The sequence below is a fragment of the Apaloderma vittatum genome, unplaced genomic scaffold (assembly GCF_000703405.1).
Source record: "Apaloderma vittatum isolate BGI_N311 unplaced genomic scaffold, ASM70340v1 scaffold8731, whole genome shotgun sequence".
Taxonomy (NCBI): domain Eukaryota; kingdom Metazoa; phylum Chordata; class Aves; order Trogoniformes; family Trogonidae; genus Apaloderma; species Apaloderma vittatum.
The window spans coordinates 1-18,497 of NW_009698452.1; the positions used below are offsets into that span (position 1 = coordinate 1).

At 40.5% G+C, this 18,497-nt stretch overlaps 2 protein-coding genes across 2 annotated transcripts in view; one reads left to right on the forward strand and one right to left on the reverse strand.

Annotated features, from left to right (window-relative positions):
- The first annotated feature begins 20 nt into the window (after window positions 1-20).
- On the forward strand, window positions 21-11,241 carry LOC104280381 (general transcription factor IIH subunit 2). The gene is made up of 15 exons (XM_009878014.1): window positions 21-76; window positions 165-242; window positions 1,180-1,216; window positions 1,811-1,897; window positions 2,750-2,800; window positions 3,262-3,316; window positions 4,121-4,226; window positions 5,255-5,345; window positions 5,507-5,594; window positions 6,107-6,214; window positions 7,339-7,402; window positions 8,298-8,401; window positions 10,320-10,422; window positions 10,717-10,756; window positions 11,122-11,241. Exons 1-15 carry the CDS (start codon window positions 21-23, stop codon window positions 11,239-11,241), a joined length of 1,188 nt encoding a protein of 395 aa, XP_009876316.1.
- A 4,285-nt stretch (window positions 11,242-15,526) lies between these two features.
- The window catches only part of LOC104280383 (survival of motor neuron protein-like), a gene marked incomplete at its 5' end in the record, with an annotated part of 3,971 nt that continues 1,000 nt past the window's right edge, over window positions 15,527-18,497 (reverse strand). The window contains 4 exons of the mRNA XM_009878015.1: window positions 15,527-15,583; window positions 16,453-16,563; window positions 17,174-17,245; window positions 18,333-18,476. Of these exons, the coding sequence (XP_009876317.1) occupies window positions 15,527-15,583; window positions 16,453-16,563; window positions 17,174-17,245; window positions 18,333-18,476 (384 nt within the window). The remainder of the gene's footprint in view (window positions 15,584-16,452; window positions 16,564-17,173; window positions 17,246-18,332; window positions 18,477-18,497) is intronic.

An 18,497-nucleotide genomic window follows, 5' to 3' on the forward strand; every position in this document is an offset into this window, starting at 1 on the left:
GCCAGGCGCCGGTGGCAGAGATGGATGAGGAGCCCGACCGGACCAAGCGCTGGGAAGGCGGCTACGAGAGGACATGGTGGGCCTCTGCCGTCCCGCTCCTGGCCGCCTTGCGGGTGACTGACGGGAGGGGGTCGCTCCTGCTCAGTCACGGTCTGTTTCCGCAGGGAAATCCTCAAGGAGGATGACTCCGGGTCGCTGAAAGCCACCATCGAGGACATTCTTTTCAAGGCAAAGAGGAAAAGGTACCATGTGTTGCCACCTGCCTGCTGACAGCACTGGTGTGGTCACCTGTAAGGACTTAATTATTCTGAAACTGGGTCCGTGAGTTGCACCAGTCCTGCTCAGTCACGGTCTGTTTCCGCAGGGAAATCCTCAAGGAGGATGACTCCGGGTCGCTGAAAGCCACCATCGAGGACATTCTTTTCAAGGCAAAGAGGAAAAGGTACCATGTGTTGCCACCTGCCTGCTGACAGCACTGGTGTGGTCACCTGTAAGGACTTAATTATTCTGAAACTGGGTCCGTGAGTTGCACCAGGGCAGGTTTGGAGTGGATGTTAGGGAAATTTTCCTTACTGAAAGAGTGATGAGACATGGGAACAGGCTGCCCGGAGAAGTGGTGGAGTCGCCATCCCTGAGGGTGTTCAGAAAACGTGAAGATGTGGCACCTGGGGACGTGGTTAAGTGTCATGTTCCTGTTGGCTTGACGGTTGGACTTGATGGTGTTAGAGGTTTTTTTCCCAACCTTAATGGTTCTGTGAGTAACCATGGCAGCACACCTGGCTAAAGAGGTGAGACTGGATCTGGTGAAACACGGGTGTGAAACAGAGCAGCTGCACAAATCATGGTTTAGTGTGACGGCATCAGGTTTTGCATTTCAGATTTTCAAAAAAAAGATGCTAGATATGTATTTGTTTTATTGCAGCTTATGTTAAAATACACAAATTTGCCTAAGATTTTAAAGTCCCATTAAACCTGTTAGAAAAAAAGTTTTTATTTACTTGATTTCTGAGAGGCTTGAGTTCTGTTTGTAATCGGACTGGGGGGTTTCCAGTGTAAATAAATGTATTTTGTTACTGCTTCTTGTTTGCCAGAACTCTAGTTTGGCGTTTGTTCTGGAATTCTTTTTTAGGAACCATTCATTCATTTGCATCTTACTTAAATCTTTGTGTGTTTTACCAGACTCTATGAGCACCATGGACAAGTGCGACTGGGAATGGTACGTTCATGTCTCAACCCTTCTCTGTCTTGAGTCCAGAACTGCTTGACTAGAGGCAATAGGCCTGATGTGAAGAACACTTCTGCTGACATAAGAGTGCTTGAGACCAAAGCTTGCATTTTCCAGCAGACTTTTTTGTTTATTTAAAACATTCTTTGTTTGCCGACGGTGTGGCATGTGAAGCACGGGTGCTCAGAGGCAGAGGTTTGGTCTGTTCATGGTATCAGGGTGTGCTTGGCAACAGCAATCACATATCAGACACTGCTGGTTTTTTTCCTTATATGAAAAATGGGCCTAATTTAAATTACTTTGCATAGAGCTCTTTGCATGAAGATTTGAAGGTGCAAACTGAATATTTTATTGTGAGAGGAAAAGAGCAGTGTGCATTTTTCAAGATAGTATTTTCTCCAGTTTTCTTTCAAAGCAGAAAAAAATACGTTAGTCTTTCAGTTGCTACTGATTGCATAGCTCAGTATACTTAATTTTTCCAGTTTGAGAGAGGAAGTAGCTGCTTTTTTAAGTAAAGGGGATAATGAACAGCTCATTGAAATACGTGTTCTGTGGGAGTGATTGTCACTTGCGGTGAAAATGCAGATGCGTCACCTGTACGTGATTGTTGATGGATCAAGAACGATGGAGGACCAGGATTTAAAACCGAACAGACTGACCTGCACGTTGAAGGTATTTTTGCACTCTAAAAATTTTTCCTTATTAATTCACTGTTTCTCTGTAAACCGGTTTCATGTTGTGTTTAAAAGAGCATCAGTCTCACGTAACCAGATTACATGCACAGACTTGCCTCTCCTCTTGTCCCTGCTTTTCCCCTTGTGTCTGTTGCCAGTTTATCATTTTCCTGTTTTTTGGACAGTTGGATCTGTGTGACGTTAGTTTGCACTGCGCAAGTACTTCCACACGGTGGACATAGTGACATACTATGGAAAGACACATTGTGAAAAGTATGTGGAAAGTCAGCTGAAGTGTTACCCATAATAAGGGATGAAAGGAGAACAAAGGTGCTTTTGTGCCACGTCTAGAATTAGTTTTTTTATTGTAATAAGTTTTTTATTGATATGTTTTGATGCATTCTGGTTTGAATGATGCTAGAGGGGTGTTGATTGGATTGCAGCTTCAGGCTCTGGAGGTCCTGAGCTGTGCACCCTGTACTGTGTGGTACAGTCAGCATTGAGATCCTGGGTTTTGATGATTTTGTGCAGATTAGTGCTTTTTGGTGTATTGTAAACCTCTTTTTGAGCCAACAGTTATCTAGAACTTCAACATATGAAATGAGTAAAATAGAGGTTGGCTAGTTTCTGAAATGTGCATTGCTTTGGTGAGACAGGAGGAAGAAGGGTGAAAGGGCTGGTGTGAAAGGAGAATGGAAAGGAAGGAGTCATTCCCCTCCTCTTCCCCCCGCCCCTCAACTGTTTGTTGGGGTTTTTTTAATGATACTGGATGTTTCGTGAGTACCACCTACTTAATGCACATGGAATAAAAATGTACTTTGTTTTTAACTGTCTTAACTTCTCTTTATAGTTAATGGAATATTTTGTTGAAGAGTACTTTGACCAAAATCCTATTAGTCAGGTATGTCCAACCGTACAAGAAACAAGTAACTGAAAACTATTTTAAAATAAGTTAGTTTTAGTTTTAGCACTATCAGGTAAACTGTTTTCAGCTGATGTATTCATTCCCATTCCTTCCTCATCTGTGTGGTGAAATTATTGCTTCTGCCTGAACTAACGAATATAAAACCTCACCTACTCCCTTTTTCCTAAAAATAAAATCTAACACAAAAGATTTTACTATATATTTTTATCAAGCGTTAAGAATTTTAGATTTCTTTTTGTACCTTATGGCAAAAGTACTGGAAATACAGGAATGTCTCGGAGCTGATGCATAGGCTGTGCTGCGCTTCTTATAAGAAAACTTGTAAACTAATTCTGATCCACAAAGAAGTATTAGGCAAAATATAGCAAAAATGTAAATCCACTTATTTTTAAAGTTGTTAAGAAAAGTTTTTTCCTGTTTTTTTTTCCCTTTTCCAGATTGGCTTAATTGTAACCAAGAGTAAAAGAGCTGATAAAATGACAGAACTTTCAGGTAGGGAGGTAGTTGGGTGGTTTTTAATTGGAGATGTTTTCGTCTGTTGCGCTGACATAACTTCTGCCGGGGTGACACTGGTGACAGTGAAGTAGAGTTAACATGACAATTTAAAAGAGAAGTTACTGCAAGTTATCTGAAACCAGCATCTTTATTTTGATCTGTTTTGGTCTAGAATTGTCACTGTGTCTTTGTTTGTGATCAAGTCTTATCCATGTTGCAACTAAAATGTGTTTTGTGTCCCACACAGTTAATTTCTCGCTCTGTTCTTTTGGGTTTTTTAAGACATCTGTGTGCTCTGTGAGATCTGATTGGATGCTAAAAAGCTAGCTTTCTTTGGTTTTTTTTGTCACTAGCAATCTGTCTTCAGAGATGAAGTCTTAATGTTTTCTCTTTATACGCGTGTAAAGCTGGAGCAAATTCACTGAGGAATTGGAGGATCAACCAATCCTTGAACAGTACTTTGAGATAACAGCAACGAAAACTAAACTATTTTTAACAAAACACTTCGTGAGACACTTTTCACTTATGTTAAGTGCCTAAGGATATGAGACAGTGGTTTTATTCCTCTTGATTTCTTGAAGTTTCTAACAGTTGAGTGCCTTTTAATGCCTTTCTGTTAATATATTGTTGTATTGTTTTCTACATTCTGATCAAGGGGAGAAAGAGAAACCATGGTTCGAAAACTGTTGTACAAGTGCACTTCATTAGCTATATCTTGGAGTGATAGGGGCTGGAAGGGACCTCTCAGTTCCTTCAGCTTGTCATTTCAGGTGAATTGTGGTGGTTTTTTTCCACTTACAGGTAACTCGAAGAAGCACATAACTGCTCTGAAGAAAGCAGTGGATATGAGCTGCAGTGGAGAGCCATCTCTGTATAATTCCCTAGATTTGGCCATGCAGACTTTAAAGTTAGTCTATATATGCTCTTGAATTTTTTCTTGTGTTTTCCATAATCAGTATAATGCTGATCTCAAATTTTTGGAGGGGCAGAGATGGTATTTTTTTACAAGTATCATCTTGCATTGTGCTGACCTAAGTTTTTAAAAGGCAGTTTTACATCTTCTTACAGTACAAGCTGTTCAGAGTTAAATATGCTAGTACTGCAGAAGTTAATTTTATAACACAAGGTGCTTCTATTTAGAGGCATCCTGCATATAAACAGCAACAGTTTTACAGTTTTAAAACAAAGTCAATAGTTTTTAAAACAAAGTAGATGGTTAAAACAAAGTGGATGGTTGTGTATGGATATGGTGGTGGCAGACCTTGCAATTGTTCTTTTACTAAAGGGCTAAGGTGTCTGAGAGGGCAGACTTAGGGCTTGGTAGTGATAAAGGAACAAGAGAAGAACTGGCGTTTAATCACAATAACCTGGGCTAAATTTGTAGGTAGGGTAGATACAAAAAACTGTTTTGCTGCAAGTTGTTGAGATGGGATGAACATTTGTGGAATGTATTTTGACAAATAATACAGCTGGAAACACTGACAGAACAAAGCTAGCAGTCAGTGTCGTAAAAAATTATTAGAAGGACTAGTTGGAAGAGAGTTTTCCAGTAAGAACGTAAAGACAGTAGTTAAAAGTAATGAATTAAGACCTATAAGCTGATGCAGGGATTTTTATTTTAAGAAGTCAGGAAGGGTTACTGCAGTGTTGCTAGTTTGAAAGTGAATTTTACCTGTGAGAGCACAGATCAGGTGTAACTTAGGCACTAAAACAAGCAATCAGATACCAACTACACAGTCAAATATTGTATTTTAGATACTGTAAAGGTTTGGCTTTTGGAAGGTGAAATTCAGAGAAAGATCTTACCACCGTCCTTTCCAGTTTGTAGGGGGCTTCATAGCATGTTTTCTTCTGACTTTTGTTAAAGTCCTTGGAAACATCAGTGTGCCAGTAGATAAGCATGCAGAAGTAAAATTACCTGTACACTTTCTCCAGGCACATGCCGGGGCACACGAGCAGAGAGGTTTTGGTCATCTTCAGCAGCCTGACAACATGTGACCCAGCCAACATCTACAACCTGATAAAGGTACAGAAGTGAACTCTGCTGCGTCAAACACCCACCCTGTGAGACTGAAACTAGACGGCTGTGGTGTCATCACCAATTAATTTTTATTTAAAACTTTGAACATTTTTACTCTTTTCTGTTCTGCATATGAATTTGAGTATGCTTTCTTTTTCCATTTGAAGTGCTTAAAAGCAGCTAAGATCAGAGTATCTGTCATCGGCCTCAGTGCTGAAGTTCGTGTGTGTTCACTGCTTGCCCAAGAAACCGGTGGTACGTATTTCAAGTTTAGTTGTTATGCTACTAACAAGAGTTTAAAGTTGAAAGTAAGTAACTAATTTGTCAGATACTCTTTAGAGCATTTGATATTTAAAGATTTAAAGATATTTAAATATTCCCTTATAATGGCATAAAATTTAAGGGTTTCCCAAATCTACAAAGTACATAGCGTTTAATGCATCTCTAGAGAGAAGTACATGTATTTTAAAACCTGGAGTTGCCCATAGAAAGCTATATGATGTAGAACTTAATTAATGTAACATATTAATATCAATTACAACAGTGGTAAACTATCAGCCTTCATATGTAACCAAACATTCTGGTGTTTTTAAGTTTTTGCTAACTTTAAAACTTTTTATTTTCAGTAGCATTAACAGAGCTGGTATGTAGGGATAGAGTTGGGTAATTTTTATTTTTTTTACTTAAATTGTTTCCTGTCGTTTGGATAATATGTTTGTATTTTTGTCTTCTAATCCGAGAGTAATGCATTTCTTTCTTTGTGACAGGAACGTACCATGTTATTTTAGATGAAAGCCATTATAAGGAGCTTCTGATGCATCATGTTAGTCCTCCACCTGCCAGTTCCAGTTCTGAGTGCTCTCTTATTCGCATGGGTAGGACACAGTTTTGTTAAAGTCTTGTCACAAAACTTGTGTGTTAAAGTTATACAAATAGTAACAAGCATCGTAAAGACATTGCACATTGGTGGGTTTTTTTATTTTAACTTTTATTTTGCTAGATAGATGTCATTGTCTTTATGTTGTTTCTGCAAAGTGGTCAGTGCTTAAATACAGTAAAAAAAACAAATAAGAGAAATTACTCAGCTGAAGTTGCGAGCAACACAGTGGAATGATCCTGCTTGTGCAGTAGTTGGTGTAAATGTAATACTCTAGAAATGAAAGCTGAAGAAAACTATTTTATTTTTCCCTCTCTTATTTTTTTTTTCCCCGTAGAAAGCATCTATGAAAAGCTGAATTGCCTGTAAGAGCCATCTCTTTGGCTGTGTAGCACACGTTTGTTAGGACCCCTGTGGCAGTGTTGTTTTAACAGATGGATTGGGTACCTTTTCTACTGATGTAGCCTGGAGTTACACCAGAACAGGAGCTCTAATGCCATTTCTCACTTTTATCCACCCACTTTCACAGACAAGCTTATATGTATTTTTATGTGTAGATTTAAATACTGAAGTTATTTGTTACAGGTAAAGCCTGAGCAGCAGCTGGAAAAAACTAACTGCCCACTTGACATGAGCTGTAAAAAACGTATAAGGAAGAATGGTGTCTGTTACAAACTCCATCAGGGGATAGAGTCTCATCTGTCATATTCTGCACGTGGAAGGTGAATGTGCACCTGGTGTCCACGTATAAAAATATTGACCTCTTCATTAGAAGCTATCATTCAAGTGAATAGTACTCTTCCTGCAATTGTGCATCGTTTTCTTTTGAGCTGTTCTTAAACAGTGAGGTTCCAGTGAACTGCAATTAATATGAAGTCTACAAAAGATTTTTTTGTAGTTCGAGGAAATATGGTAGGAGATTTTTTTGGTGAATATAGGCAGAGACTTTGAGGAAAACTTTGATACCTCATAAGGGTGTATTACTACTTCTTTGATAATGAACAAACAAATGATAGGCCTTAATGCTTAGAATAGTCATAGAACTTCTCTAGTGAAATAAGGAACTGAAAGATTACTTGTATATTTTAAATCAGTGTTACAGGTTGTTTTTTTTTCCTTCAGGTTTTCCTCAGCATATGATGGCTTCTATGTCTGATCAAGATGCAAAGCCATCCTTTAGCATGGCGTAAGTAGTGTTGATTAAAATTCAGTGAACTGATCAGAATTCAGTAATAATTACACATATTTGGAAAATCTTCTTGTCAGTAAAAATATTGTAAAATGATGTGAAAAGAATAGTAAGTAATGTCTTGTGACTTCACAGTAGTTACTTCTCTTTGCACAACCAGTATGTTGCCATGCTTAACTCTGTTAAATATGCTTTTTGAAATTTACATTTAGAATTTTTCAAAGATAGCGAATAGCTTTTAGTTGTTTTATGTAGGGATTAGAACACAAGGGTCCTACAAGATATTAAAGTAAATTATTACTAGTTTTACTTGCATGTATTGATTCAAGTATTTTTATCACTATAAAGATACTGATGAAGATGAAGGGAACTGCCTAGGATAAAGTATTTTGTATCTCCTTACTAATGTGACTTTAAAGGGAAGTTTAAGATGGAGGCCTTATTTGAGTGGTGTGCCAGAGCTCTTCTCAGTGAAGGAGCAGTGGCACAATGCTCAATTTCCAGAGTTGGTAGGGAAGTCTGAATTTTCGGAAGAAACAGGGTCTGCTGTGTGAAAGAATACATACTAATGGAATTACAGTCAGTAAAGTCAATACAGAACATGTTTGTGTGTGTGAGTCAGAATGCTAGTGCTATTATCTTTCATAACTTTTTTTTAAGGTATGTTGGCTTGTATGTGTGGGAAAAGTTATCTTTGTTCCGTTTCTTTGCCAAAATGTGGTTACTGATATCCCACCTTGTTAGCTGCTTTCTCACATGTTACACGTGGAACTGTTGCATGGAAGCTACTGAAACTTTTTAAACTGTTTGGTGTGAGAACTCTGTCGTATTTGTGGTTGGGTAATATCATGGTGTTCTCTCCTGGGTATTAAATTGTCTTGCTCTGCTCTAGGCAATTAGAAAACAGCAGTGAGCCGGGTCTTACACTGGGTGGGTATTTCTGTCCCCAGTGCAGAGCGAAATACTGTGAGCTTCCTGTGGAATGCAAAATCTGTGGTGAGTAGCAAGAAAAGGTGAGCAATATTTAAAAGCTACTGATAAAGGAGTTGAAGGGTAGAGAAATTGAACTGTAATTGTGAATTAAAAGCCAGCTCTGTGGTAAGAAGCCTGCATTCCTGTGTCCCAGCTTTGTACAAGGGACTTTCAGGACTGTACCTCTCACAATACAGCTGTGTCGTGTTCTCTGGTGTAACGTTATAAACCAAAAACTCTAAAGCAAAGGGAGGAAGAAGGGTGATTCACGTTATCAGTGGTCGTAGTTCCCTCAAGAACTCTGATTTTACAGGCACACCAGTGTTTCATACACCTCAGTGCAAGGCCATGAGGATAAAAAGTCCTTTGAGGAAAAGGACAGAAGTGCCCCCTCATCTCTGGGAGCAGGTGGATGAAAGATTTCACAGTGGAACTCAAGCGCAGGCTGCGCAGTGACACGTGACAGGCTGTAGAGTTGTGAATGGGAACCATTTGGTCTTGTGAACGTTACTGGTCTGTGCAGCCAGCGGTGCCTCTCCCTCTCTGCGAATGAAGGCAGGAGGGAGGATTAGCATTTTTTTACAGCATTGTGTGAGCAGCAGCCATCCTGCTCTTAGCTTCTACAGTCATACGACTAAAATGTGACGGGTATTACCAAGATGTGTGTATTTGTCAAGAGGATGAAATAATTCTAGTTTAGGGTCATCTTGTCCTAGTTTCACAGGAAGGTTTTTGTATTAGCGTGAATTTTGTTTCAGCAAGATAAACTGGAGAAATCCTTTGTGTCAGCTACAGATTCTCCACAGCTGCAGCTGCCAGCAGAGCAAGAACTCGAAAGGTTGCACAGCGTGTGAGTGAGCAATGGAGAAGTTTGTGCCAGCCCTTGCCCCTGCTGACCTGCTGTCATGATTTAATCCCAGCTGGCATCTAAGCACCACACAGCCCTTGGCTCACTCCCCCCCCAGGGGGATGGGAGAGAGAATTAGAATGATAAAAATGAGAAAACTTGTGAGTTGAGATAAAGACAGTTTAATAGGGAAAGTAAAGCGAAGCAAAACAAGGATTTCATTCCCCACTGCCCATGGGCAGGCAAGTGTTCAGCCATCTCCAGGAGAGCAGGGCTGCACCGTTTGTGACGGTGACTTGGGAAGAGAAACTCCATCACTCCAAACATCCCCGCTTCCTTCTTCCACCAGCTTTATATGCTGAGCATGATGTCACATGGTCTGGAATGTCCCTGGGGTCACGTGTCCCAGCTGTGTCCCCTCCCAACTTCTCATGTGGCCCCAGCCCCCTCGCTGGGCTGTGAGGAGCAGAAAAGGCCCTGGCTCCGCACAAGTGCTGCTCAGCACTCACCGAATCATCCCTGTGTTACCAACACTGTTTGCAGCACAAATCCAGAACACAGACTCCTGCCTCCTGCTGTGGAGAAAACTCTCCCAGCCAAAAGCAGCAGACTTGTGTTAGCTGGAACAGGGCTGTGGCCTGGCTGTGGCAGCTTAAGAGCAGCTGTGGTTGGGCACCTTTGTAACGTGATGTAAAGCAGGACTGTCATGGCCACAGACGAGTTGTGTGTTTAGATTTAATCGTAAGACCTTCCATGGTTGCAATTTACTTATGGTGTGAGGGTGAAAAACTTGCAAACTTTACAACTGTGCATTGTAAACTGTGCATTGCAAATGTAATTCTAAAGAGCGAGTTAAACCTTTTAATTAGAAATTTGAGAAATTTACTTGTTCTTTATATATGGATGTAATTCTGGAAAGGATTACAGGTTTGGATTATGAAAGCTAGTGAACAAATAATTCTACAGTGTATAATTCTTACAAGCTGTGGACCACTGAGTAATAAAAAAATCTTTTTTTCCTTTTTGTTTTGTTTAATACAGAAGAGATTTTCAGTAAGTCTTCTCGTATAATAATTTTGATGTCTCTATTTACAGGTCTTACTTTAGTGTCGGCACCTCACCTAGCTCGGTCTTACCATCACTTGTTTCCTTTGGACGCCTTTCAGGAAGTTCCTCTGGAAGAATATCAGGGGGAACGGTATGCAAATCCTATTTGTGATCATGAGCCTACTTGCACACCCTGTCATTTCTTTGTCACAAAAGTAAGAGTAACTGGCAGCAGCTTCTTTGCTGCTGCAGACACTACTGAATGTTTTGGGGCACCTCTGGCAGTAAGAAATACTTGTAGTTCCCAGTAACAGTTACCCTGTGTGTTTGCTTGAATAGCTGAAATAATTGCCATGAATTGTTACTACTTCACTATGGTTTTTAAACGGTGTTTTATACAATCTTGACCTTTTTTTCAGTTAAAATACACAATTTTGCTTTTTAGGTGTTGTCAAGGCTGCCAGGGAGAAATGAAAGATCAAAATGTGAGTATGTTGGAGAGCATTGGAATTTGCACTGAGGGGTGTCAGAGGCAGAGGTGATCCTTTAGTGCAGTCTTCTAAAGACCATGACAGTATGTGTATGTATTTATCTCATGGTGGAGTTTTCTATTCTACAGCTATGTGCTTTAGCCAGCCAAGTGTATAGAAGTGTGGGAAGGGATTTCCTAGAGAATTGCATCAGTCAGCTTCCCCTCTTAGCCGTGTGGAAGCACCTACCATGACCTGTTCTCAGCCCTTGGGACACATCTGCTGTTAGAAACTGATTCGGTTGGATTTCTGGGATGTTGACAACATAGGATACAGAGTCTTTTTCTAATCTGTCTTGATGCTCTATCTTTTCCACACAGGTTTTCGTGTGTAAGGTGTGTCAGAATGCATTTTGCGTGGAATGCGATTTGTTTATTCACGATTCCCTGCACTGCTGTCCTGGTTGTGTTCACGAGCTCCCTGCTCCTCCATCTGTGTGATGTCATTTCTCTTTCGAAGCTGTTCTGTCTACGTAGATCATTCTTGCATAAATCCATTTTGTTTGTTCAGCCATAGTTTCCCCTGAGGCACCTCAAAACAAGAAGGATCTAGATTATTGCAGAAAGATGAACACTGGCTTGGGAACAAACTTTAATTTTTACCTAATGTATTAATGATTTTGTTACTGTTAATATATTCAATATGTTCTTGAATTCATATCTGATTTATTTTCTCCTTTCTGAAAGGTTCTGGATTTTTCTGAGTGTTAGTGTAAGTAACATGTATATTTGTAAATGTGAAAGTGATAAAACTATGATAATGTGGTGATTAAGCTTTGTTTCATTATTTGTTCAAAAAAAAAGCCCTGAAAATATATTTTATATATCAATTGTTATAAGCGCTCTCTTTTTTCTTTTTTTTGTGTGGATGATGGAGTTCTATAGATCAAAATAGGGGCCAGTTAGCTCTGTAGTTTGAGCGCGGTGCTGGCAACAAGGACCAACACCGAGGTCGCGTGTTCGATTCCCGCTCGGTCCCCAGGTGTTGCCAGGTCTAGTCGAGAGGTGGCGTCCCTGCCCATGGCAGGGAGGTTGTACTAGATGATCTCTAAGGTCCCTTCCAGCCTAGGCCATTCTATGATTTTGTGAAAATATTTTTTAATGTAAGAATTCAACAAATATGTTCTTGAGCAATTAGTTGAGGGACATTTCAAGTATTTATTTCAAGTACTATGGCTATTTCACTTGGCCTTCAGTTGAGGCAACTTGAGTACAGCCACTATAAATGTGCTGAAAACATGTTACAGGCTTTAACAGCACAGCACAAAGCAACTGAATTCTGTGACTGCTGTGTGTGTAGGTGTGTGGTTTAAGTTTCTTTCTTGTAGGAGTGTGAGGTTAATTGCAGAAGTGAGGTTTTAAACAAAGTGTTGTTTGATGGTTGCGAAGTTGAAGACAGCGATGCTATTTTAATTGAGGCTAAAAGGAATTCCCAGAACTGCAAGTCATCTCTTTCTGTGGCAAAGCCCACAGAGCAGTGAGGTTGGGGGAGAAGAGTGGGCAGGTGTTCTTGTCTGACTGCTGAGGAATAGGAGTTGGGACAAACACAAGACACGCTCCCCTTTCACAGCGTCCAAAGCCGTTGGAACTTACGGGAACGTCACGTGCCGCACAGCTCCAGCAAAGGAGGTTGTGGTGGTGCAGGGTCTGAGGCAGTAGTCACATCAGCCTCTGTAACACGTGCAGAGCAACTCAGCCACTGGTGGTTCTGACTCAGTTTTCAGAATTGTGAGCTTTGCTGTCAGATGAGGAACAGCAATCATCTCACGGGACCACTGAATCCTAGGAGCACAAGCAGAGAAAAAAGCAAACCTCTGTGTCCCTGTTCTTCACACGCTCTCCACACACAAGCAATACATGCTACTTTCCAATTTTCACAGGCAGTTTAAGTTCTTTAAATGTGCAGATTCTCTTGTTACAGCTCCTATGCTTTTTGTATTTATGCCTGCAGGCTGGCTGGAATGCAGTAATTCTACTGTGTTGGCAGAAAAATCACTTTCAACATCCATGTTTCATTGTGTGCTGAGCCAAACAATCCCTATAAACCCTTCATGCTGTGAGGTGATTGCAGTGCCCCTTGCTGTAAGAGTGTCCAAAAAACCAGCAGAAAAAGGACATTATTGTGGGGTTTAGTGTGATCTAGTAGCCATTGGAAGCCAAAGGAACACCCTAAGCATCTGGCTTTGACGTATTCTGATACTGGTGACAGCGCCCTGAAATGAACGGTGTTCCCTGGTAATATTTTCAACTTCCTAAGTCAGCATTTCCTACTGGAAAAAAGATTTTGTTAAAAACCACTTTACATCTGTTCTGGCTTTTCCCATTTAGCTAGATGCCAAAATTACCTACTTGGCAGTAGAAGCTGTGGAGAACCAGTGGCCGGGTACTCCATGGTGGAGTGGTCGGAGTAACATTTGGCTTTTGTGCTTTGGCACTTTTCTCATTGGATGGGATCAGCCGTTCAGATGAGGCCCTGAGAAACCACTGCCAGGGCATTGTTTCAGCCATGTATTTAGAGCAGCATAGAGGAGATGCTTCCTCCGCTTGTACTCTGACAGATTCACTGGACCTCAAGTCCTCCTGGTTTGTGGGAAGCTATAACCTGCTTAACTCTGGTGTTTTCCTATTTACTGCCATAAGATGAGTCAGTCAGTGAAGTTATTAGCAGAAATTCCATATACTTCCTGAAGTTGTTGCATGATGCAGTTGGAGCATAAAGAGCGGAGGGAAGAGACACAAAGACAAGAACGTCCTGTGCTGGGGCTGAGGACACAACTGTGGCAAGAAGTTTGAGGCTGAACAGCAGCACCACAGGACAGGGGAACGTGCTGCCACGGGGAGCCAGATACGAACACAGGACGAGCTGATGGAGGCAGATGACAGTTGCGCCTTTCAGCAATGAACGGCCACTGAGCAGCCAGTTTGGAAGCTTTGCATCCCTGCAAGCAATCACATTTACTTCAGCTAGACAATTAAGAGAAAAGCCATCCAAGTGGCTTAGGGATGTTAAGCCTGTCTCTTTTTGCTCAATTACTTGTGGGGAAAACTGATTTTCTGACACTTGACCACAATAGGCAAGGGAACAGAATGCAGCAAAGTTCAGGCCAATATCTGGCTGGTTTTCCTGAAAAGCAAACCTCTGGCTTGAATGGAGTTACTGTCTAGTTCTGTGGCTGCGGCCTCTGTTACACAAGAGTAAGGGCTGAAATCTAAGTCCATACTTACCATCACCTTTGCACAGTCTGCTTTTTCTAATTTGATTTTTAGTAACAGAACACAGAAAAAAAGGCCACACAGCAAAACTTTCTGGTGTGTTTATTTCAGCCATTCATCCAATAAACAGATGCCTACAGAAGATTTAAAAAAAATACCTCAAAGCAAACTACAGCCCTAAGTTCAAAGTTTGAAATGCAGAACTTTATTAACAAGCATTTGAAACAGAAAAGAAAAAAGCGCCTTTCTGAATATATTCAGAATATATTTCTGCCATATTCAGGATTCTAATCAGGCATACATCTCTTATTAATACGGTGGCAGACCATTTTCCAGACTGTTACCACCACTGGCCACTGCAGAACACGTGGCTGCCACAGCTGTTCCCTAAAGGAGGACACTGGAGGGGCAGTACACTGGAGGTGCTAGTTCTGGTACTTTAATTCAGGCAAAAAAAACACCTGAGGGAGACAAGAGGTGTTAAAATGAGAAGTGAAATGTGCTAAAAAGACGTAAGATTGTGTCGGGGAAGTAGAAAATACTTTATTGCTGCAGTGCTTTCTAAATACATTTGACTAGAGATCTTCAAGAAATAGCTCAGTTCAATACACATATAATTACTAGTCTCCAGTTACTTTACTTTTTATCACTGGCAGCTCGATGTTAAGAAAATATTGATTATCTTGATAAAATTCTGATCTTCACCATCAACCATCAGTGCATAAGTGACATACACCTCTCAGTGGTATAGATTTGTACCTGGCTTTAAAAAAGAAGCAAAAATTAGTATGCCAGAGCGCTTTGTTTTTAAACAAGCAAACAAGAATTACTGAACCGTGCAGAAATGACATGTTGCCACAGGAAAAAAACCAAAAGTCCCCAAGACCATATAGCTTTGTTCTATCAGGAACTGAGCTATGTACTGCAAAATTCTAAACAAAATAATTTCAAATAAAAGCATAGTCACTGAAGTAATGAGAACAAAATTGCTCGACAGTATGAAGCTGAAATGCTGATCTTGTCCTGAAAACAGATTTCAGCTACACAACCTAATATCCCACATCTGTATAAAGACACCGTTGCTTCTGAAAAGGCGGATGGAGACGAAAAAAATGTGTTTCACTTAAAAACCTTGCATTTTCAAAATAGCCCATAAACCAATATGGTAACTCTTCATAATCCGAGTAAGACGCGCTCTTAATCCTGACGTAGAGATGCTGTAGTGAAACCTCTCCTCAGAGCACTAACACACTTTTCTTTTGTTCTGGCCAGGAAAACACTAATCCACGTCTGCTACTGAAAGAAGGATTAACACTGGCAGAACTTTCTTTGTAGAAAGCCTCAAGAGTAGGTGGGAGTCCCAAAGCTCACAGGTTTTGCACAGGATTCAAAACTTGCTGAGAGCTTGTACAACGAACTGCAGTTTTGAACAAATCTGTCAAACACCAGCGTGTCTTGACTTCACACAGAACTGCGATACTTACAACCCTTCAGAACAGTGACGGATATTCAGTTATTTTGCATGTGTTTCTCTCTCCACTGCTGCTTCCATTCGACTTTGTTTCAAACCCTACGGGATACAATTTAGTAAAGTTTTGGTTTTACTAACATGGAAACAACAGTTTTAGTTGCAGAACAAAACCATTTTTGGACATTTGTTTTCAGCCCTTTACAAATTAAGAATAGCTTATAACTGGGGAAATCAGAATGAGTGGTTGAAAAAGGACAAAAGTCAAAATGCATGCCTTCTTTATAGTCAATGGCTCAACAGAATAATTTCAAATACATATTTCTTGTTCAGTTAAAACTATCCAGTCACATATAATCTGAAGCAAGAAATTCCCAAACTAGCCTGTTGAAGATACTCTATATCACCAAATCTCCCCTTTCCAACTTCCCTAATGCAAAGAGTTTAATTCCTCTTGTAGTTTTCTTTCTTCGTAAGTGTACAAAGGAAAGTAGAAATCAGGACACCACGTCACAGATTTTTATACAACTGTGCTGACAGCTCCTGCTGGACACAATCACTTGAAACAATTACTGATAAAACAGTCTGAAAAAATCTGGTCCTAAATGTGATACGACCGCTCATACTCAAACAAAATACATAGCAGACTCCTGAATAATAAACATATTCAGATTTACTCCACCTGTGCTCAAGACAGAACCCGCTGATTCAGAATGGCTGTAAAAGTACCTCAGGGGATCCTTCCAGTGGAACAGGAACTAAGACAACATCAACTACACACACATGCTGGCTCATGTGACTCCCATTTAAGGACAAGAATACTCATACAATACAAAACACCGTTAAATCTAGCTACATTAGAATAAGAGATCTAAAAAGCAGCCCTCCCTGTCTAACTTCTTGCTGAAAACAGCAGCAGCAACAGAAAAGCAAAATTACAAAGACGCTTCAAAGACAAAGGTGGCACGTACCAGGTAGTACCCAGTGTGGTAACCGCTCATGTACCAGGCTATCAACATGCTTCCCAAAGCTTCATCATCCTCAGGAGAGTCTGGCATCATAGGTGGTGGAGGGGGAATCAGCTAAGAAGTCACAAAGGAAATTTCTGTGTTTCAACAGGTTATATCCCACATTAGATAGCAACCCATTCTAAAAGATCAGAATATAAAAACTGAAAAATCAGAACACGTTCTCCAAGAGAGTCAAATAAGATGGTATTTTCTGAAAATGTAATTTCCAAAGCCTGGGAGAAACAAGATTCCTGTAGCCCGACTGCACACACAAAGTTCTACTGGGGGAAAATATTTATATGCATCAGCAAAATGCTGTTAATCAAATCTAATATGTAACTTCTTCAGATTAACTTTCTCTTGATCCTCTTATCAATAGCTTCGCTGAAATGAACATGAGTGCAGACCAGATCTTGTGCATTAGATTCTTCTAATATTTGTAACTGAACACCTTATGAAATGCCTGGAAAATACAGATCCTAACACAGAACCACATTTGCCCACCACAGGTGGTGAGCAAATTTAGTTAGAAAACCTGAAGTCATAGAATGCGTTGGGCTGGAAGAGACCTTTAGAAGCCACCCAGTCTGACCCTCCTGCAGTGAGCAGGGACATCTTTAACGAGAGCAGGTCACCCATAGTGGTACCTGACACTTTCTTCCTCTTCCTCCTTGTCACTTACCGGTGGTCCTGCTGGGAAGGGTGGAGGCCAGCAAGACAGCAACGATGGAGGTGTCCTAAATTTCGATCCAGGCTACATTAAAAAATTTGAATAGTGCAAATTTAAAAGAATTTTCAGGCAACAGGACTTTATTTAAGAGCATTATCTGAAGCAATTCCATACTTGGAAGACAATGCATCCCAGCAACCTAATGAAACTGCAGTAACAACACACAGCAGCTATTTCTGTGGAGCATTCCATGACTGGAAAAGTAAAACTTACATGACACATATGACTAGGGTAAACAGAACTCTGAAACACAGTTCTAGTCAATACAAGCATTTTAGTAAGTTTTTTTCCTAAAAAGTCAGTGGTTACTCTCTCACATGATGAAAACACGTCACGCTGCTTACAAGCAGACAATTCCTCTGCTCCTGCACAGCTGGGGGCACATCCTGACTAAATTCCATTATGCTTGTGAACATCTTTAAAATGAACCTAGATACAAGTTCATTCATATGAAAGGAAAAAAATATAAAACCTTATAAAGAAATCAAACACAAAAACTTAGAAAAAATACTGCTGCATTCAACCGCATTGTCATTTAGACTCCTACACAACAGGAAAAGCCTATCACGACCCCAGCCCTCACAATGCAATAGAGAAGCTGTGGCTGAGAGCTTCTCTGACATCTGGACATCGCTTTTGCTCCCTTCAACATATGAACTGGCTAGAAAAAGTGCAATCTTCAAACATAAACAGCGCTATCATTAACAGCACTACCACAGCCCAGAGAAAAACATCCCTCTTTCAAGTTAGAAGGCAATTGCAAATCAAGTGTCAGCTGGGGACAAGGCTTTCCTCACTAGGCAGCAGCATGGCCAGCAGGCTACACGGTGGCCAGACTATTGTAAAATGACACAGCGACAGGCTGTAACACACGCATCTGTACATCCATTCTCAAAAAAATGCTGTTTTCTAGACAATCACAGACTCATAGAATGGCCTGGGCTGGAAGGGACCGTTAAGATCATCTAGTCTAACCTCCCTGTCATGGGCAGGGACGCCTCTCAATTAGATCAGGCAACACATGACAAATATCATGCTACTGTCTCAGAATTTATAATAATGCTAGGTTTAACAGAAGTGTATTAACTATTTCTGATAAGGCTGAACTTACCCTTCCCAGGCCTGGGGCTGCTGGTGGAGTGGGAAAACGTAGGTTTTGAGGGGAGTATCTCGTTTTCGTGCAGTTGCTTTTGTTTTGAGGTGACTGGGAAGATTTTTCACTTTCATCTGTTGAATACGGAGTCTCATTTTCATTCTACAAGATCAAGACATTTTT